The sequence below is a fragment of the Myotis daubentonii genome, chromosome 16 (assembly GCF_963259705.1).
Source record: "Myotis daubentonii chromosome 16, mMyoDau2.1, whole genome shotgun sequence".
Lineage (NCBI taxonomy): Eukaryota > Metazoa > Chordata > Mammalia > Chiroptera > Vespertilionidae > Myotis > Myotis daubentonii.
The window spans coordinates 57,489,853-57,511,304 of NC_081855.1; the positions used below are offsets into that span (position 1 = coordinate 57,489,853).

Consider the following 21,452-nt stretch of genomic DNA (forward strand, 5'->3'; position numbering starts at 1 on the left):
AGCGGGACGGATCAGCTTTCCATAATCCCAGATGCGTCCGCAGCGTTTATAAATTAGTTAGGAAGGAGGTTTATGAAAAGGCCTCCCTCCTCGCGTCCACTCTACGTTCCCTGGCGTCGCTGCCGGGGTCCCCTGGACTGACGCGCAGACACGCACATCACCATTCTCACCAAGGCAGCTGTGCTAAGGGAAGCGCCTGCACCGCAACTGCGGCATCAATAACATTCGAACTGCATGGTAGTAAGAGGCAAGCAGAGCACCAACCTCCCCTTTATGAACACACGTCTAACACAAGAGCGTCATGCACATCCACGTGGAAACATCAACGCCAAACCGTGGCGTGGGTCCTCGTTGCTCGGAGCGCGCGGTCGCCGCGAGGGCTGGCCAGTGCTTCTCGGCCCTGGCGTGGCCTCCCGGCTCCCGTGGGACGGCCGGAGCCCCCGGAGTCTGCGGTGTGCGCCCGCTCCGGCCTCCTAGGAGACTTTGCAGCTGCTCCTGGCGCAGCGCTGGGGGGGGCTCTGGGGCGGCCCGGCCGCCTTGCCTTTGCGCAGGCTGCTCCTCTTGGCCGAGCTGGCGGTGACGGTGACGGAGTAGGAGCGGCCGTGCATCATCCTGGCGTTCAGGCCGTTGGCCATGGAGAAGGACTTGAGGCGGCTTCGCAAGGCCAGGGGGAGCGGGAGCTTGTCCACCAGGTGCACGGGGGTGCAGGACACCACCGCCCGGCAGCACAGGTCCTGCAGGCTCAGCACTGGGGAAGGAAGAGAAGCCACGCTCAGGCGGTCCCTGCCGCCGGCCGCAGGGCAGCCCGGCCCACCGACCCACCACCTTTCCCAGGACCTGGGGTGGACGGGCCAGGAAAACCAGGGCTGACGCTCCCCAGGTGCCCATGTGCCGCCTCTGGCAGGACTCAGAGAGAGCCATCTGCTTTCGTCACCTAAACTCAGTTTGTCCCCCAAAACCCGAGAGGCCACCATCTCTCCCTCAGGTCTGAGAGGTGAGGGGGAGGGATGATGTCCCAGGAGGTCTCCTCAGGAATTTTCATATACATCCCACTGCCAGTTACATTCTATTAAAAAGACCCTTGCCTAGCTGGTGTGGCTCAGTGGTTGAGCATCAACCTGTGAACCAGGAGGTCATGGTTTGATTCCTGGTCAGGGCACAGGCCCGTGTTGTGGGCTCGATCCCCAGTGTGGGGCGTGCAGGAGGCAGCCCATCAATGATTCTCTCTCATCACTGATGTTTCTATCCCTCTCTCCCTCTCCCTTCCTGTCTGAAATCAATAAAAATATATATTAAAAAACAACAACAACCCTAGGCACTTCTATTTCTCAAGTTCCTCTCTTTATAAACAAACCGGAAAGGGAATTATTCCTCATGTGATAAGCTCTTCCCGAAGCCATCCGCAGGAAGGTCGGAGGTCACGTGGAAGCCACAGTGCTGCCCTAGGGGGGTCCCTCTGCACAGACTGGGGGTCCTGCTCAGGCACAACCCCCTCTCAGCGTGGACGCCTGCGGCCACCTTACGATAAATGCGTCCGCCTCTGCCTACGCACAGATTTCCACAGCCTCCCGTGCGGCCAGATAGAGCTGTAACCATGACTTCCCTCTAAGTCAGCACAGTTATGCCCTGGGAATGGGAAGGGCGGCCCGAGGCAGGCCCGGGAGGGTGAGCAGCGCCTACCCTTGCTCGGCCGCCAGAGCCGGTCCATCCCGTGCCGCAGCAGCACGATCCTGGCCAGCTCCGTGAAGGACTCGGTGATGTTGAAATTGCACAGCGGGCTGACCTCGAAGAAGGTGACGCCCAGGCGCTCCGCGTAGGCCTGGGCCTGCTCCGTGGGGACCTGCCGCTTGAAGGCCAGGTGCAGGCGGTTTCCCACCAGGATCTTCGGGACCCCGGGAGCGTGCTAGGGGGCGAAAGGAAGGCAAGGGAAGTGGGTACTTGTGCGAGCGTCTGCTGTTGGCACTGTAGGGGTACTGGGTAGTAGATGGCATGCCCCCCAGTTTAGACGGCCCAGAACCTCAGAGCGTGTGGAGATGTAATTAGTAGAGATGAGGTCGTTGGGGTGAGCCCTGAACCAATCACCGGTGTCCTTGTGAGAGGAGAGGACACGGGGAAGAAGGCCGGTGGCCACAGAGTGGAGACGGGTGCCCCTCCAGGCCCAGGAGCGCCGGGGCTGCCGGCAGCCACAGAAGCGGGAGGAGACGGACAGGAGCCTCCTCCGGGCCTTCAGGAGGGAGCGCGGCCCTGCCCACACCTTCCTCTTGGTCTTCTGGCTTCCGATGTGAGGAAACAAATGTGCAGCTTCAAGCCGCCTGGTTTACGGTTTGTTAGAGCAGCAGCGGGAACTAAGACAGTGGGTGTGGCCCCCGCACTCCATGTCCCCAGGGGCAGTGGGCTGGTCAGGGTGCCAGCAGGCAGCAGCCCGTCACTGCCCGTGAACCCACCAGACCACGTGCAGGGCCGGACTCCTGAGCTTGCCGGTTCTTGCATCAGGGCGGCTCCCGCGCTGGGAGGTAACACATCCTCCCTGGGCTGAAGCCTGGTGCCCTGGCCCACAGGCCCCGTCCCCAGCCCGACACCCTCGTGCCCACAGGGAGGGAGCGCTGTGCTCCGAGGCACACCTCATCGATCTCCTTAATCCAGCGGTGGATGCCGTCGAAGGACCAGCGGTTCGCAATGTCGTAGACCAGGATCACCCCCTGGGGAGAGGCACCGGCTGACCTCACCGCAGGCACAGCTCCGGGCTGCACAGCCGCGTGAGGGCCACACAGTAACAGACTCACAACAGCCACTACCATCACGCTTGTTCTGACACAGGCTTGTCTGGATTTATCCATCAGATGCAGCAGTTGTGTGGTTATCTCCACTATTTCACAAGCTCATTGCTGAGCCCTCAGACGTCACGGTGGGCTGGGGACTAGAACGCAATTCCCCATGTCCATAAGCTGCTCCAGGGACACAGGCGTGGGGAGCCCGGGCCTCACCAGCTCAGGAGAACACACACACACACACAGGACCATGAACACAGGTACACACATGCACATGCACAGCCATGCATACACAGGGACATTTACACCAACACAGATATGTACATGTACAAGCATGCATGTGCACACACACAGCTCTCCTGCATGCAGTGTGTGTACAAGCACACATATGCACAACACACATGCATGCAAACACAGGTATGCAACATGAATATGCCTGTGCATGTATAGACAGCCTCACACATGTGCATGAACACACACATGCATAGAACAGTGCACACATGCACGTGCACACGTACAGCCCTGGCGCCAACAAACCCCCCACGGACTCAGGCCTCAGTTTACACGGAGAGCTCAACATGAAAGAGCACCCACATGTCAGCGCGACCTCCCGCTCGGGGGTTACCTGTGCGCCCCGCGAGTAGGAGCGGAAGATGGTACAGAATCTCCCCTGCCCGGACGTGTCCCTGGAAGGAAGAGGTGTTGGGGACAGGTGAGGCACTGCTGCTTCTTCCTGACCGGCGGGCACCGAACTTGGGACCCTCATCAGCCGGTGACCGTGCCACTGAAAGTCCGAGACCCCAACGAACGGTCCCCTCGTCCCCTGGAGGGACCTGGACATCGCAATGTCCTGGGCTTATGCTCTTTTCTAGTTGTCATTCTGTAAGCCAAACTAGAAAAATTAGTGACAGGTTTCAACACCCTAATTCTGACATTTAAATAAATCTAATGTAAGCTTCTAAAATGACGTGGAATCTGGAGATAAAGCTGTGTTGTGAGGGATGTGAGTCTCATGGGGGGGGGCGGGGTGTAGGTCGAAGGATTTGGCGGGATCCCTTGGCTTCCACTAACTCTGAGTCAATCATATAAAGTCGGACCCACAGGTGACCTTCCCCCAGACTCAGGGAGCAGGGCCGGGCTCGAGAGGCCAGAGGCTGGGAGCAGCCAATCACCAGAACCCCAATCAGCCCAGCACAGCCTCAGGCGCTCAGGCCTTGCCCGCAGGCGGGGCTGCCAGAAGGTCTGTGGGCGAGGAGAGCGACCCCAGGGATGGACGCCCAGCTCTGCCCTGGGGCCTGCCTCGGCCAGAACGGCCAGAACGTGTGGACAGTTCACTGGCCTCCTGTGCCCTGCTGGGGGCGGGGGGCTCCCGCGTGGGTGTCCAGGATGACTCCAGGGTCCCCTGGAGCCTGGGGGGGGGCGTGGAGGGACCACTCAAACCAGAAACAGGACTGGGAGCCGAGGGCCTGTTTGACGGCGGTTAAGGTGGGGGACATTCAGAAGAAAACTTGGAGCCGCTGCTATGAGGCCTTCTGAGCCCCGGCGAGGTCTGGGCCACAGATTCCTGGCAGACAGCAGGGCCCGCAAGGCCCAGGCTCCCCTCCCCTGGACCAGGGTCAAAGCTTCGGCCGGACAAGGAGTCAGCCCCTCCTTCAGAGAGCCCTGGGCCGGGCGGGAGGGGAGGGGACCTTCCCCAGGTGCAGGCCGAGCGCTGAGAGCCGGGCCGCTCAGGGTCCAGGCGGGCGCCAGACTCACCAGAGCTGCAGCTTCACCCGCCGCCCGTCCAGCAGGATGGTGGTGGTCTTGTAGTCGATGCCTGTGGAAGAGGGTGGCGGCTTCAGTGGGAGCTGGCTGCAGTGTCCCCACAGTTATCCTCCCCCACAGGGCGTGGGGGCCTCACCCTCCCGCTGGGGAGACAGGACTCTCACCCTCTCTCCATGCAGACGCACGGTGTACAGGCTGGGGGGCTGGACCCTGCTCGTGGGTCTCCCCGGATGGCTCGGCCCTCTCCCCCGCACCCCCTGCCCATCCGCGCCCCCTCCTCTCACCCAAGGGGCTAAAAGACTGAGACGGTTTCCTTCAAATTATCACCCTGAGGATGTAAAGTAAAACTATGGAGAATGTGAAATCAGATAGGAAACACTATCGCAGCTCTGCAAGCACAGACACGTGTGTGTGTGTGTGTGTGTGTGTGTGTGTGCATGGAAGTCTCTGGGTTGCAGAATTTGGATAGTTTTTACTTAAAAAAGAAACTTTCTCTGTTTTCAAGAGCATGTTTTCTTCAATGAGCATGTAGTTCTTCTAAGATCAGAAGAAAAAACCCACAATAATCATTTCCGAGAAGGAGAACGGTTCCTCCCATTCAGCCAGAAGCCAGGTTCCTGCTCGTTGAGAACCTGTGTGCACAGAGGAGTCTCCGCATCTGTGGACGAGAGGGCGCCCTGGTGGGCGACGAGGGGAGCAAGGAGAGCCCGTCCCCAGGCAGGACCCAGCGGCTTAGCAAGCGCAGAGGCTTTGCGGTGCTGGCCTCGCCTCGCTGATCGGCTCAGCCCCCGTCCCCACAGCACTCACACCCTGGGGAGCCGGCTGTGAAGACTCTCCGGACGGACAGACGGACAGGATGCGATCCCACTTTGAATGTTTGCGCAAATAAAGCTGCTGTGTTAGAATTACGTGTCTGGGGGTGAGTGCGAAGGGAAGCAGCCCGAGAGGGAGAGAGAGGGCCTGGCCCTGGAGGGATCCTGCCGTGGGTGAACGGCTCCTCCAAATTGCAATAGGAAAGACGGGGTCATTTTCAAGGGCTTGACCTGTGCTTCCTGGAAAGATCTAGAATGTTAGACTATCCCCCCCCCCCGCCCCCACCCTCCCCACCCACACCCAAAGAGCTATGAGAAAAAGAATGTCCGGTTCATAAAGTCTCCTGTCTTTTCGGTTGTTGTTAATCCTCACCCTAGGATATTTATCCACTGATTTTAGAGTGGAAGGGGGTGGGGGAGGGAGGGAGGGAGGGAGGGAGGGAGGAGAGAGAAGCACACTGATTGGTTACCTTCCCAGGTATGTGCCCTTGACCTGGAAGCCACCCTCCAGTGTACGGGCGATGCTCAACCACTGAGCCACACCAGCCAGGGCTAACGTCTCCTGTCCGTAAAGCAGGTTGAGGGGAAGACGACGTGCCTTGTGGGGGTGACAACAGGTTCAGCTCCCCATTCCAGGGCGCGGCACCCAGGTTGCTGGGGCTGAGCATAGATTTTGCAGAAAGTTTAGCTCAGTAGCTTCAGACTCTGCGAAATTACTCTTTGGAGCAACTGACTACCAAGGCCTTCCCCCCAGCCCCGGGGCATGCTAGTGAGATACACACACACACACACACACACACACACACACACACACACACGCGCACACACTAAATAGAATATATGACTGCATAGAACACGTAAATAGGGTCTATATATACATATGTCGTGAATAGAACCTTAATTTCATATTTAGCCCATTAACTTTGAAGTCGCTAGAAAACATATTTTGGGAACCGTTCCGCTTCCCTTCGGAATGCTGGGGATTTCCCCCGTCTCGGGAATCTGCTTTTGAGTCTGGAGGTAGCATGGGCTGTGGGGTTCCTGCGTCCCGACAGCAGAGGGACCCTCACCCTCCAGGGCCTGCAGAGATGGTTCATTTTTTAAATTTTTGCTTTGGTTCTTTTTCGTGGTGGCTCCTTTTTGTCTTGCACGTCTTTGATTTAGAAAGTGCCCTCGTGTACTTGCTTTTTTAGGTCCCAAAAGTTTTTTTAAAAACTTTTTGTAAATATAAAAATTCATTGCTGGTGGTCTTTTGGGCACCTCTGCGTTTCTAAAACTATATCTGGTTTTTCTTTTCATCAAAGTCCTGGATACACAGGGCCTCCAGCGTCAACTGGTTCTGGGGCTTAGTATGGGGGACGGCAGCCCCAAGCCCCGCCCCCTGTCTGCACCCACCTGTGTGCCCCCCATTCTAAGCTCTGTGTCTCCAAATCTGTAAACAACATGCTTATATTCCAACTTCCTGACTTTCCGTTTTAGACAGTAACTGACTGCCCACCCTGAAGGGGAAAATGTGTTTGCTTTCCTGACACGCCACCTGCCTTCACTCTAACTCTGTCGCCGTCTCTGCTTCTGTCTCTCTGTCTCTCTGTCTCTCTGCCTCTCTCACGCTCACACACAGTATAATCATGTTGCAACTTCAGCCAGATCAATATTCGATTTTACATCAATATGACCAAGTAAACGCTACCCACAGCTGAACCATGTGGGATATTGTGTTCTAATTTTCCCTCATGCACAAACCTTTGTTTTCACGGGAGTTAAAAACAGCCTGTTTATTTGCTCAGTTTCCTCTGCCTTTACCTCTAAGCCTCCTCTCAGCACTCCCTGCCTTCCTGGGCATCTCGGCAGAGCGTCTGTCCTGCTGTCTGTCCTGCTGCCCCTGCACTGGGAGCGGCTGTCCTGGCCCGCCCTTCTCTCCTGGATCCCATGTCTCCCCTCCTGGCTTATGCCTTCTGTGGTTTCCCTGAGAAGGGTGCGTAGAAGGTAGCTTTTGAGCCTTTGGATGTCTGAGGTGTCTTCAGTCTACCCAGGCATGCGCCCTTGATCTCACATCAAACCCTCAACCCTCTGTGCGCGGGACGACGCTATAACCCCTAAGCGACAGCGGCCGGCAGGACCCGGCATTTTTGAAAGGCGTCGCGTCCGCGTCAGGATCAGAAAATACAACTCACATCTGCGGTCCTCAACTCATTCACCAAGAACTCTGTCCATCAGAAATGAAATAAAAATACACGAAAGCTTCCAGAACAAAGCCTGTCAGAATGTGTGAGTGAGTCAGAATAAGAGACAAGAAGAGAGATAATTTTAGCCGTCTTAAAAAAAAATAAAATAAAAAAGGGAAACCCCAAATGCCCAGCCGGTCAATACGCTTTTAGCGCCGCAGGAGGAATAAATAATTCAGGCATCTGTTTCCGTTCCTCCACCACCTGCTCGCTTCTGTTCGAGCGAGGCAGCAGCCACAAGGCACCACACCGAAGAGGGCTGGTTACGGTGTGACTGTGGGTTAAATGCCATTGACGAACACGTTGTCTTTGAGAACCTGACTTTTGATTAATGCATCTTTTTTACTTAAAGGTTTCAACTGACTTGAGAGAGAGAGAGAGAGAGAGAGAGAGAGAGAAACATAGGTGAGAGAATCATCGACGGGCTGCCTCCTCCACGCCCCCTGACCAGGAATAGAGCTGGTGACCGCTCCGGACATGGGCCAGGCTGAGGAACGTACCTTATGCTGAACTGAAATATCAGATGCAAGACGGGCGGTTCCCAGGGATGGGACGAGGGTGATGTTCTGGAATTAGAGGGTGGGGATTCATCGAGACTGAATGCACTAACTGCCACTGAATCGGTCCCTTTAAAATGGCTCTTTTTCTATCATGTAAATTTGACCTAAAAAATATACATGTGTTGCCCTGACCGGTTTGGCTCGGTGGATAGAGCATCGGCCTGCGGACTGAAAGGTCCCGGGTTCGATTCCGGTCGAGGGCATGTACCTTGGTTGCGGGCACATCCCCAGTGGGGGATGTGCAGGAGGCAGCTAGTCAATGTTTCTCTCTCACTGATGTTTCTAACTCTCTATCCCTCTCTCTTTCTCTCTGTAAAAAATCAATAAAATATATTTAAAAATATATATATATACATGTGCATATGTCCTGCCCAGAAACGGACTCTGCCTGGCTTTTGGGATGGGAAGGGCAACAGGTGGAGGGGCTGGAGGAGGGGGGAAGGGCTGGAGGAAGGGGCCCGGGACAGGCTGGGAGCTTCAGCTCAGCCCAGCGCCCGCCCCTCGGGGGACTGGGACCGGACAGGGATTTGACGCGCGTCCATCGTATGGGAACCCACTCCTGGAGCGGCTACCCCGCTCTGTGCAGACGCTGCCGTCTCCTTTCTGAAAAGGAGCGTGTGTTCCCTGCTTGTTTCTCCGTCTGGTTTTTCTCATCGGTGCCTCCCTCTCCTCATGACCTGGCTGCATCTATGACTCTACCTCTGTAAACTAGCTCTTGCTTTTATTTTTAATCAAACAAAATGCCAGTCCTGTCACGAGTCACCGTATGATTCAAATTCATGAGCAGACTCGGCTGAGTCACGTCTGGGGGAGGGGGATCCATTAATTATTAGCTGCGAGAGGCTGGAGCCCAGAGTGGCCTGAGCTCACTGTCGGCGCGGGGAGCCGTGGGTCAGGCCTGTACGGTTCTCCGCCAGCAGCTATGGGACGTCTCCCAAGAGATGACCCTTCGCAGTGGTTCCAGGCCGGAGACCAGGGCATCCATGGAAAGATCTAGAAGCCAGGCGCAGAGTCTCGGGGCCGGGACTGCTGGGCAGTGACGCAGCCCCTGAGCCTTCGCACAACGCAGCCGCCCCCAAGGCCGGGGCCCCTGACCGGCTCCCTCCCGTCAGGTTCCAGAAGCGGGTCAGCCTCTCACTCCCACCCGCGGCGTCTCAGAACACGAGTCACATAAGTCCCCCTTCACGAAGGCCCCACGTCTGCAGGGCTGCCGGACCCCAACGGGGCCTGGATGCTGGACGCTAAGCTGTGAGGTACGTTCATACAGATCAAGGCCTGGAACCAAGTCCACGTAAGGAAGCTCACGCCGCAAGGCCCAGCTCTCAGACACGTGATGATCATGATCACAGTCTGTGAAAGGAAAGCACGCGTCACACAAACGATGCCGTCTGAAGGACCACGGAAGCAGCTGCACGCTCTGTGCAGATCAACAGAACTAACTAAAAATGACAAAACAACCTGCTTCTTCCGTGACAAACCCGTCAAAAAGCTCTTGCCTTTAATCAAAGAATAAAAACAGCCGTAACCGGTTTGGCTCAGTGGATAGAGCGTTGGCCTGCGGACTGAAAGGTCCCAGGTTCGATTCCGGTCAAGGGCATGTACCTGGGTTGCGGGCACATCTCCAGTAGGGAGTGTGCAGGAGGCAGCTGATCGATGTTTCTCTCTCATCGATGTTTCTAACTCTCTATCTCTCTCCCTTCCTCTCTGTAAAAAATCAATAAAATACATTAAAAAAAAAAGAATAAAAACAAAACAAGTTGTATGTATATGTGTAGTTATACATATATACGCATGCACATATGCATGTATATTACATGTGTAAAGTATATTATATCTAAGCATAAAGTATATTTCTAGCCCAGCTGGTGTGGCTCAGTGGTTGAGCGTTGACCTATAAACCAGGACGTCACAGTTCAATTCCCGGTCAGGGCACTTGCCCGGGTTGCGGGCTGGATTCTCAATGTGGGGCGTGCAGGAGGCAGCTGATCCGTCGTTCTCTCATCACTGATGTTTCTCTCTCTCACTCCCTCCCCCTTCCTCTCTGAAATCAATAAAACATCTTAAATAAAGAATCTCTTCCACTGTAGCGTGTGTGCCTAACTTCAGCTGGTCAGCCTGCGGCCCCCTGGTGCCAACCCAGCCCCCCTGGCTGCCACATTCTCACTTCACAAGATGAAGCAAATGCAGAACCACTGGGAGAAACCACCAAACTGCAAGGCACAGTGGGGCCCTGGGAAGGGAGTTGCTGGCAGAGGAGGAGGTGGCTCAGAGGACAGCAACGGCCGGCTTACCGCCAGGTCCTTAAAGTGGGGCGCACGGCACCCCTGGAAGGGAAGAGGCGACTGTTTACAAACACAGGGGCACGGACCCGCTTCAATAACCCCAAAGTGTAGCGTCATGGGCACCAAGGGCGCACAGGCCGTGCAGGGCCCAGCGGCTGACCGAGATCGAGACGCTGGTGGCATTTCCACCGGCGGTGCAGACCGTGGGACCAGCTTCGGAGACAGCGGAGCTCCCGCAGCGACGTGTGGGTGGACTGGTGCCCTTGCTCCTGGACAGGATGGAGGAGGGCGCTCTGGGTCCAGCGAGAATCTGGTCAGGCTTCCAGGAAGGGGCCAGGCCAGCTGAGTGGAGCCCTCTCCAAAGACGAAGCTGCTGTGGGAGCTGTCACATCAGGAGCACCTTGGCCGTGGTTTGTTTGTGGATCTGATACAACCTAAGTCTCTGATTTTTTTAAAGATAGATTTTTATTTATTTCAGAGAGGAAAGGAGAGGGAGCGAGAGAATCACCAATTGGCTGCCTCCTGCACGCCCCACACTGGGGATTAAGCCTGCCGCCAGGGCATGCGCCCTAAACCGCGAGTTGAACCGGGACTCCCTGGTTCGTGGGGCAATGCTCACCTGCTGAGCCACGGCCCCTGGGGTACTGCCGTTCTTCCCAGTTTTTGCTTCCACACAATTCACTCTTTGCAGCCAGTTAAGCTGAAGAAGCCTGGGGAGAGCGTTCCAAACAAAGGTTCCCCCTCTGCCCACAGCCCGCAGGTGCTCTGGGTGATGACCCCCTGCTGCTTCTCTCCACCTGAACAGCCAGGGCTGGTGAGGGGTGAGCAGGTGTAGATGGTAGAACCACCCGGCTGTGCCTGCTCAGCCATGTCCACTCAGCAGCCACCGCGGTGCCCAGTGCCAGCCACAGAGGACACAGAGCTTGGTGGGTGGGCGTCCAGCCCAGGGGCTGACCTCCTCCCTGGAGAAACCGGGGCTCCCAGTTCTGAGCCTCTCCCTGCCCATCACCTGAAATCAGGTTCGTCCTGGGTTGGGGGCTGCAGGGATTAGGGGTCAGACTAAAGGGGTGGTCACCCTGCAGAAAGGAAACCCCACAGGACGGAGGGGAGAGAGACTTTGAAAGAGAAACATGAAAGGCATTTAAAGAGGAAAGCTGATACAAATGCAATATTATTATTTTCAAATACATAGACGTATGTATGGCTTAATTTTAAAAAACCCAAATGCATTACAAATGAACTGTGTGTTCACACGTGGTCCTGTTGGGGGTAGAGAGCACAAGGCCATCTACCATCTCTTCTTTAAGGAATTACACTGCAACGAAGAGGCTAAGATATGATGCAACTCTCAGGTCAAACCTGAAGTGATGACTTGAAAAATCGTGCTTTAAATCTTCAAGTGGTTGCCAAGGGAAACCGACAGCATAGCCATAAAACTGGCAAAGGCACCACTGTCTGCAGCATCGCAGAGGCAGCGGGAGGGTGCCTGCATCTCCTGGTGGAGGTTTGTCAAAGGCAAAGAGAAAGGACAAGAATCCGAAACCGAGGTCACTTTAGGGAGAGACGTTTCAATGCTCCTCAAGGGGAAAAAGCCACCTCTCTGAGCTTTTCTGAACCAGAGGGGCCACAGGGGGTGTGATCAAGAGTAGGGCCCAGAGCCAGCCACCCGGGCCCACTGGGCTCTTACACGTATGCTGTGTGATCTTGAGGGAGTTACTCACCCTCTCTGGGCCTACGAATGTAGCCTGTCTCAGGAGATGATTCTTCTACACGATCAATAAGGGGGAGATATTATTATAGAAACGGAGAAAGAAAGATGGGATTTTCCTGCTGGGAAAAGAAGCTGAAGAAACAGCCAGGAGAAAGCAGTGAGAGGAAACAGAGTCTCAATGCTAGGGGGGGAAATTTGAGAGGCAAGAGGTAGCAGCATTTAGTGTCAGAGTTTTAAAAAGTGAAGATGGCCGAAACCGGTTTGGCTCAGTGGATAGAGCGTCGGCCTGCGGACTGAAGGGTCTCAGGTTCGATTCAAGTCAAGGGCATGTACCTGGGTTGCGGGCATATCCCCAGTGGGAGATGTGCAGGAGGCAGCTGATCGATGTTTCTCTCTCATCGATGTTTCTAACTCTCTATCTCTCTCCCTTCCTCTCTGTAAAAAATCAATAAAATATATTTTAAAAAAATAAAAATAAAAATAAAAATAAAAAGTGAAGATGGAGGCAGAGTCAGTGTCAGAGTGATGTGAACTGAGAAAGACTCAACCAGCACTGCTGGCGTTGAAGGAGGAAGAAGGGGCCGTAAGACAAGGAATGCAGGCTGATTCCAAAAGCTGGAAAAGGCAGGGAACAGACAGCCCCCAGTGCTGCCCACACCTGATGTTAGCCCAGCGAGGCTGTGTTGGTTCCTGACCGCTAGGATTGTAAGCTAATAAAATGGTGTTGTTTTAAGCCACTAAGTTGGTGAGAAATTGCCCAGCAGCAATAGGAAACTAACTCTAGGTGTACCGGTTAATAATGTGGATTTTTTTCGATAGATGGAGTTACACACATGTTGATATATATGCGATTTGATATGTATGCTATGTTGTTGTATTGCTCCTTCAGATGACCACTTGTTCTGATCGATGGCACACACACTTTCTGAGCAGCACTTCAAAACGTATGAAGAAGTGGAAAATTGGGTCTCTGAATGGCTTGCCTCAAAACAAGAAAAGTTCTATTGGGACGGTATCCACAAATTACCTGAAAGATGGGGGAAATGTGTAGCTAGTGATGGATATTACTTTAAATAATGCACTTTTGATGTTTCTCTTGAAATTATCGTCTTTTCTTTTATTACAAAATCCGCATCATTGCGGTCAATAATGCAGATGAACTATTAACCAGTTAATAGTGCAGATTAACTCTTAACCGGTTAATAATACGGATTAACTCAACCAGTTAATAATGTGAATTTATTAATAACCAGTTAATAGTGCGGATTAACTCTTAACTAGTTAATGATACTTATTACTATTAACAGGTTAAAATGCAGATTTATTATTAACTGGTGAATAGTGTGAATTAACTATTAACCGGTTAATAATATGGATTTTGTAATCCAAAGAAAACATGATAATTTCAAGAGAAACATCAAAAGTGCTTTATTCAAAGTAATGTCCATCGCTAGCTACACATTTCCCTCATCTTTCAGGTAATTTGTGGATACCGTCCCAATAGAACTTTTCTTGTTTTGAGGCAAGCCATTCAGAGACCCAATTTTCCACTTCGTACGTGTTGAAGTGCTGCTCAGAAAGTGCGTGCGCCGTCGATCAGAACAAGTGGGAATCTGAGGGAGCGAGGTCTGGTGAGTACAGTGGGTGGGTTAACACTTCCCAGGCAAGATCTTTTCATGTGTCTTTAACTGGTTTTGAAGTGTGTGATGGTGCGTCATCATGAAGCAAAATTACTTCATGGCCCATTCTGGTGGTTTTATGATGAAAGCGTGGTTCACATTGATTATTTGTTGTCGGTAGCGATCAGTATTAACGGTTTCACCTGGTTTTAGAAGCTCATAATACACCACGCTTTCCTGATCCCACCAAACGCAGAGCATTGTCTTCTTTCCAAAGCGATGTGGACTTGCAGTCGATGTTGATGGTTGATCTGGATCAACCCATGATTTTGTGCATTTGGGATTCTCAAAATAAATCCACTTTTCATCCTCAGTCACAATTCGATGCAAAAAAGACCTTCTTCCGTGCCGTTGAAGCAACATTTTACGATGACTTTTCCGTTTTCCATTTGTCTTTCATTCAGTTGATGTGGCACCCATTTTCCTTCCTTTAAAATCTTTCCCATTGCTTGTAAACGATCGGAAATTGTTTGCTGAACAATGTTTAATCTTTCTTCAAGTTATTTTTGAGTTTGACACGCATCTTCATCCAATAATGCTTGTCATTGTTGGTCTTCAAACTTTTTCGGTTGACCTGGACGTTCTTTGTCTTTCACATAGAAATCATCACTTTTAAAGCGTTTAAACCAGCGTTCACAAGTGTCTTGAGATGGAGCATGTTCACCATAAGCTTCCCCAAAGTATACGATAACTTTCATCAACAATTTTCTTTAAGATAAGGTGATGAATTAAAACTTCCTGCAAATGCTCTTTTTTTGACATGAAATTTGACATTTTTAAGTGTAAAAATATCTATGATGTTAACACCTTCAGAAAATTTGACATATGAAGTTTTGAAGCTTGTTGTTAATACAACAAAATAGCATACTATCAAATCGCATCTATATCAACATACGTGTAACTCCATCTATTGAAAAAAATATCCGCATTATTAACAGGTACACCTGGTACAATTGGTGCCCCTCAAGGGAAAACACCAACCAATGTAACAGAAGATGTCTTAGGGACATTTAAATAAATTTTTCTGAAACTGAAAAAGGATTCTGCAAAATTCAAAGAGTACAGAGCACACCAGAAGTTCAATACCAATTATTCATCTCTGAGACGCGGTCTAGTTAAACTAACAGACTATGAAACAACAGAAAGAATTCTTCAGAAACTCAGGAAGAAAAGGCGAATCGCTCACCTCAGGCTTCACCACGGCACATCCCACGACAAGGAGGGAGCGGGACAATAGTCTCACAGTGTTGAGGGGAAAAGATAAAACCTAAGAATGTTATACCCAGCCAAGCTATCATTCAAAGATAAAGACAATGGACTAGACATTCTCAAGTGTGAAAATGTTCAGGAAATACTCATGAGCCCTCCCTGAAAAATGACGGGGGGGAAAATCTAGCTAATTAGAGGGACAGCAAAGTAAAGAACCCACTGACGCAGATGGAAACAGGACTGGTCCTTACCTGGTGAATTATTACCGAGCAATTACGGTCACTGTAGCAACAACACAAGTGAGTGTTATAAACCTGGCAACGTGAAAACAACAACCCAGGCTGCACAACCCAGGTGTGGGGTGGGCGGAGGGGAACGGAGATGTAAGCTGCAAATGCCTTGGCCTTTGAATGTCAGACGCACCTATAGTTTTGAAGTAAAACCTGTCTTTAAAAAAAAAGGATTCCTACTTTTCACAATTTTTCATCATCTCTTTTCTTAATCCTAGAAGAATCTTTCAATAAATCAAAAACTCACAAGGGGCACATCTATGACAAGGAATAAACTTTGGAAGAAAGCCCTGTTTTTAGAAGTCCTGGTCGGTCACCTAACAAAAAGAAAGGAATGCACCAGAAGCTTAGTCCAGCCCTTGTTCAGACCCATCAGGAGCTCATGTTTGCCCCACATCACTCACCGACTGTACAATTCAAAGCATCCCACAGCTCGGGCCCTCGAACACACACAGCTGGAAGCGCGCCAGGCCTCAGTGTTGAATGTGTTATTCCTTCACCTCCACTGAGGCTCCTCCATTCAACTGCGGAGCCCTGAGGGCCCAGCTGGGGAGCAACCGCCGCTGCCCTCCTGGAGCTTAAACTCGGGGCTGCCCAGTCCAGCAGACCTCAGCCACCCGTGTGCTGTCACTGCTGAGCCCTGGAAAAGTGGCTGATGAAAACTTTCGATTGCATTCCATTTTAACTACTTTAAATTTACTTATTTATATCTGCATTGATTTCAGAGAGGAAGAGAGAGGGAGAAAGAGATAGAAACATCAATGATGAGAGAGAATCATGGATTGGCTGCCTCCTGCATGCCTCCTACTGGGGATCAAGCCCACGACCCAAGCATATGCCCTTGACCGGAATCAAACACTGGGACCCTTCAGTGCCTAGGCCCATGCTCTATCCACAGAGCCAAACCGGCTAGGGCTTAACTACTTTAAATTTAAAAAGCCCTGTGTAGCTAATGGCATCATCTCGGACAACACTGTTCTAGAATCTATCGGAAGCTGCATGGGACCTCCAGGTGATTCTCTGTCCATTGCAATTTGAGGGTGAGTCCAGGTTCTCCTCATCAGCTCATGCCCATCGTCTCAAACTCCCCCGGCTCTATCTCCACACCCTCCTCCCCGGCCACTCTCCCTAAGATGATCCTGTGTTCTGTTATTCCCTTGCTCAGGAGCCCAAGGCTCCCTCCTGCCCACTCTTTTTAAATAAATATTTTTATTGATTTCAGAGAGGAAGGGAGCGGGAGAGAGAGATAGAAACATCGATGATGAGAGAGAATCATGGATCGGCTGCCTCCTGCACACCCCACCCTGGGGATCAAGCTCACAACCAGACCCTACAGCCTGACAGGGAATCAAAGATCAGGTTCATAGGTCGGTGCCCAACCACTGAGCCACGCGGGCAGGGCCCAGCTGTCCCTCTTTACCTCCCTGACCCCCAGTAGCCCACCCAGGGTCCTATCACGTCGGCTGCCCTTCAGGGATGCCCTGTTCTCCCTCTTCCCGCCTCAGATCCTGTTTATCTCCTGGTGAGCCTCCCCCCCCCCCCCCCCCCACGCTGTGCAAACTCCTTTGCACTTTTCTCAATCTCTCCTACCTGGGGAGGTCGGAAGCACACCCAGCACCAAGCCTCCACCCTGGCAGTGCCCTGACAGTTGCTAGACGGGATGCTGCCCAATTCATGGATCTCTTATTAAAGCCAAATAGATCTCCACATTAAAAAAGAAAAGACTCCGCTCCCTGGGCTCCCTCTTCTGCGCCCGGAGAACCAGACCGCCAGCCCAGAGCACAAGAGTGAGAGGCAGAGCCGCAGGGTCTGTGCTCAGGTGTGGTTCGCACCCCTGAGAGGATGCTCAGAGGTGACCAAGTACAGGTTTCCTTCCGCGACCACTCAGTCTGCACTGCACAGCCGTTCACGATGGGCCAAGACCCTGACTCTCCAGTCTCCTGGCTCCAGTGTCTGCCCACCGCACTTCCCTCTCCGCCCCCGCTGCCCTTCTTTCCCTCCTAATGCCCACGCCCGCTTGGGGTTGCGGCTGTCAAACCTCAAACCTTGGGGAAACCCCTTGTCCTGGAGCTCTGGGACCACGGAAACCACTCCCTTGCACTTTCTCCGCCCAGGGCCGCACTCCCCAGGGTCACTTAGGTTCCTTGCCCTCCCAGGCCTGTCCACCTGGACCAGGAGCCCTTCGGTCACGCCGGGAACCCTGCAGAAGCCCCCAGACCAGGTCTCTTGCTCTTCTCTCGCTCCTCTTCCATCCGACCCACGCGCAGAGCAGCCACCTGGAAGCCTGAGCCCGCTCCACTTGGATCCCACGCTCGAATCCGCTCCCGTCTCCACACCCCACGCATTCTTTCCAAATGCGTCGCGCGCACGTGGGCCTCCCTGTGGGGGGCCCTCCAAATCCCCACGCCCTCCTCCGCCTCGCAGTCACCCCCAGGTCGGGAGGAACTCCCGCGGCCTGCCCAGCCACTCGCTCCCTCCGGACGAGAGGACGGAAGATGCGCATCTGCGTCCGCCCCCGGCCCCCCCGCGAGCCGCCTGGGTCCCCCACGTGTGGGACGGGGGTGCTGCCGGAGCCGCCCGCGAAGTGTGGGCCCGATCCAGGCAGAGACAGGCCGGTCCCGAGCCCCACGCTCCCCGCACCCAGCTCCGCTCTTCCCCGACCCTCGGTGCGCTCCCTCCCGGCCCGGCCCAAGTCCTCCCCCATCCCCGGCCCCGCTCCCCCGCTGCCCTCCTGGAGCTTCCCCCCTCCTGGAGGCTCCCGCCCGCCTTGCACTCTCCTGGCCCCGCTCTTCCCCGCCCCGCGCTCACCCGCCGGGTGGCCGTAGGGGGACTCGGCCGCGCCGTCCTGCAGGCTCGCGAGGATCTCGCCCTTGCCCACGTCGCTGTCGCCCACCAGCAGGAACTTGAGCAGAAAGTCGTAGGCGCGGACCGGGCTGCCCAGGACGCTCATGGTGCCGGCGCCTGCGCCCATGCCCGGCCCGCGGGACGGCGCAGAGGAGGTGGCGGGGCACACAGGCGCCGCGCAAACCCGCAGTCGGCGGAACGCTGGGCTCCGTGCCCCCACCGCCTGACAGTGTGCGGCCCCGCCCCGCCTCGCCATTGGCTGGCCGTAGTTGCTAAGGTAGCTGCGCGTGCTCATTGGCTATCTTTCCCGTCCATCTTGCTGCGATCTCCGCCTCCAGACCGACGCCCACCACAGCCGCAGCCAATGGTGGACGGGAGGCGGGGCCATGGTGGGTCCAGGGACGGAGTGGGGCGGAGCCAGAGGTGACAGGGGGCGGGGACGCTGATCCGGCAGCCAATGCGGGGCGGGATGAGCAGGGGGCGGGCCGGGCGTTTACTGTGCCGCGTGGGCCGGCAGCCGGTGCGGTGGGGCGATTCTGTACGCGGACCCTAGGTCGGGGCGCCCGGGCCAAGTCTCCTGGCGCCAGGGGTCCCTGTCCGGGACGAGCTCGGTGTTCCCCCACGGCTGCTCAGGCCTCTTCCTCGTCCCAGAGCGATTCAAAGTCCGTGGGTGCGGTTCCTGTGTGTGCTCGCGCGCCTGTGCACGTGTGCACGCGTGCACGTGTCTGTGCAGGTGCTGGAGAAGGGGACAAGGGGGGACCCTCCAGCTCCGGGCTCCCTCCCGGTCCAGAGCGCCACGTTCTTCAGGCCTGGGCCTGCCTTCCGCTCTGGAGTGCTGACCAGGTAGGTGGTTGTTAATCTCAATAACATCTTCGTGCGAATGCCCGCCCACTTTCACTTCTGTAGCATCACGTTTTCTTTCCCTATTGGGTCAAAATACGCCAAGAATTATTTGATTTTTAAGTATGTATATGTTTTTGTTGATTTCAGAGAGGAAGGGAGGAGAGAGAGGTAGAAATATCAATGATGGGAATCATTGATTGGCTGCTTCCTGCACGCCCTCTACTGGGGAGCAACACGGGCATGTGCCCTGACCAGGAAGCAAACCCGCGACCCTTCAGTCCGCAGGCCTATGCTCTATCCACTGAGTCAGATTGGCTAGAGCTGATTTTTTTTTTTTTTTTTTTTTAAAGAATCATTTGAGCCGAAACCGGTTTGGCTCAGTGGATAGAGCGTCGGCCTGCGGACTGAAAGGTCCCGGGTTCGATTCCGGTCAAGGGCTTGTGCCTGGGTTGCGGGCGCATCCCCAGTGGGAGATGTGCAAGAGGCAGCTGATCGATGTTTCTCTCTCATCGATGTTTCCAACTCTCTATCTCTCTCCCTTCCTCTCTGTAAAAAATCAATAAAATATATTAAAAAAAAAAAGAATCATTTGAGGAGCTGGACCCCTCCATTCGAACTCCAGTCCTCCTTTTGCTTGCTCACACCATCCAGGAGAACCTTCAACTGCTGGTGGGTAGGCCCAACAGCACCTACTGTTTCAGGCTGCACAACGACCGACCGGGTGTACTACGTGAGTGAAAAGATCTTGAAGTTGGTCGCCAACATCTCCGGTGACAGGCTGGTGTCGCTGGGGACTTGCTTCGGAAAATTCACTAAGACCCACAAATTCCGGTTGCACATCATGGCTCTGGATGACCTTGCACCCTATGCCAAGTACCAAGTGTGGATAAAGCCTGGAGCAGAGCAGTCCTACCTGCATGGGAATCACGTGTTAAAATCTGGACTGGGTCGAACCACTGAAAACGCATCTCAGTACAGGGAGTGGTCGTGTGCTCCATGTCAGACATCCCCTTGGGTTTTGGGGTGGCAGCAAAGTCGACACAGACTGTAGGAAAGTAGGCCCCATGGCGATTGTGGTATTTCGTCAAGAAGACATTGGGGAATATATGCGACACGAAGAGACATTGACTTAAAATGAAATCACCGCAAGGACGTATGGCTGTGTGGAAGGGCCTAGCTTCGTTTCCTGTGTCTGTGGAGGCTCCGCCATCATATTGCATTTGGCCAACACTGCGATCTCTCCAGGGACCTCTTAGTTTAATGCGGACAAATGCAGGCTGGATTCTTATTAAGCAGAAATGGGTCAAAAATGGCATTTCAGGTGTTTGTGTTTGTTACTCAATAGAATATCGTGTTTTCTATTTTAATCAGAGGGCTTCTTATTTTCAGTAAAAGATTCTAAATCATTGGAATTGAGGACAAGAATAGCTTATTGTAATCTGTGATAACACTGTTGTCTGAACGCATGGTAAGAACACAGCAGGTTTTCTTATTAATACTAGAAAGGTAGATATTGCTGTATGAGAATAGCTGGCCATGTCTGGGATTTTACAGATGAAATTTGGATAAAATACTAAGAGCAATTTATTCTGCTAGTTTTCCTTATGGCGGGTGCTGTGTGGTGTGGAAGAAAACTTGGATCCGAAACCTAGTTCTAATACCTACCAGCTCTATGATGCTTTAGATGAGTCATTAAACTTTAATGAGCTTCATTTTCTTCTGTTTCAAAAAAGAGCTTTAACCCTCTACCCAAGAATGGTTTTCAGAATTTGAAATCATGATTGTAAAGTACCTAACACAGTGCCTGGCAAATGACAGGTGCTGAGTAAGTGGTAAGAATTGTTTTTATGTTGCGTATACTGAGTGTTTCTGCTACTAAAAGTGGGATCTAATGAGTGTAATTTGATTCTATTATTTTGTTTTTTTCCAATCTGTTTTCTGAGTCTTTTTCCTGGAGGGTGAAAATTCAACATTTTTCGGGTTGAATGTTATTTTCATCACCTTGGCTTCCTAAAACATTTCCCTTATGGACCTTTACTTACCTTATTGGACTGGACAAAAAGCACTATTCAGAGACCCTGAAATAATTTTCCTCCTTCATTGTTCCCCATGCTTCCTGAAATCATTTTTAGAATTAAAATATTTTTAAAATGTAAGTTAAAAACAAGAATCATTTGATTTGAGAACGGTGACATATATGGGATGTTTTTATTTATTGCCGGTGGTTGTGGTTTATCAGCCCTGTGGGAGGATGATGGGGTGGGGAGAGCTCAAGTCACAGGGAGGAGAGGGTGGGTGGGTGAGGTCAGAGAACCCACTGTGGGCTGTGTCTTTTCGGGGCTCACACCCATCTTGCTGTAGATTGGGGACATCTGCAGCCACTTACATTTTCATAGCTATTAAGACTGCCTCAGACACCTGGGCTCAGTCCCACTGGGGACCTGGAGGGGTGGGGGTGATGTGAA

General features: G+C 53.0%; 1 protein-coding gene and 1 pseudogene across 1 annotated transcript; one reads left to right on the forward strand and one right to left on the reverse strand.

Moving 5' to 3' along the window:
- Positions 1-330: 330 nt before the first annotated feature.
- On the reverse strand, positions 331-18,369 carry RAB40B (RAB40B, member RAS oncogene family). Its single transcript, XM_059671618.1, has 6 exons — positions 18,109-18,369; positions 4,524-4,584; positions 3,394-3,454; positions 2,622-2,699; positions 1,681-1,903; positions 331-748 (listed from the first exon to the last, which is right to left on the reverse strand). The coding sequence occupies exons 1-6, from the start codon at positions 18,269-18,271 to the stop codon at positions 474-476; spliced, it is 861 nt and encodes a 286-aa protein (XP_059527601.1). The 5' UTR covers positions 18,272-18,369; the 3' UTR covers positions 331-473.
- A 139-nt stretch (positions 18,370-18,508) lies between these two features.
- LOC132219339 (60S ribosome subunit biogenesis protein NIP7 homolog) lies at positions 18,509-21,100 on the forward strand (annotated as a pseudogene).
- The last annotated feature ends 352 nt before the right edge of the window (positions 21,101-21,452 follow it).

Coding starts and splice junctions, on each gene's coding strand:
- RAB40B (XM_059671618.1), bottom strand. CDS start 18,271: ATGGGCGCAGGCGCCGGCACCATGAGCGTCCTGGGCAGCCCGGTCCGC. Junction 2,700..3,393: donor CCTACTCGCGGGGCGCACAG/GTAACCCCCGAG, acceptor GCCTCTCCCCAG/GGGGTGATCCTGGTCTACGA. Junction 749..1,680: donor GCTCTGGCGGCCGAGCAAGG/GTAGGCGCTGCT, acceptor TTCCTTCCCCAG/TGCTGAGCCTGCAGGACCTG.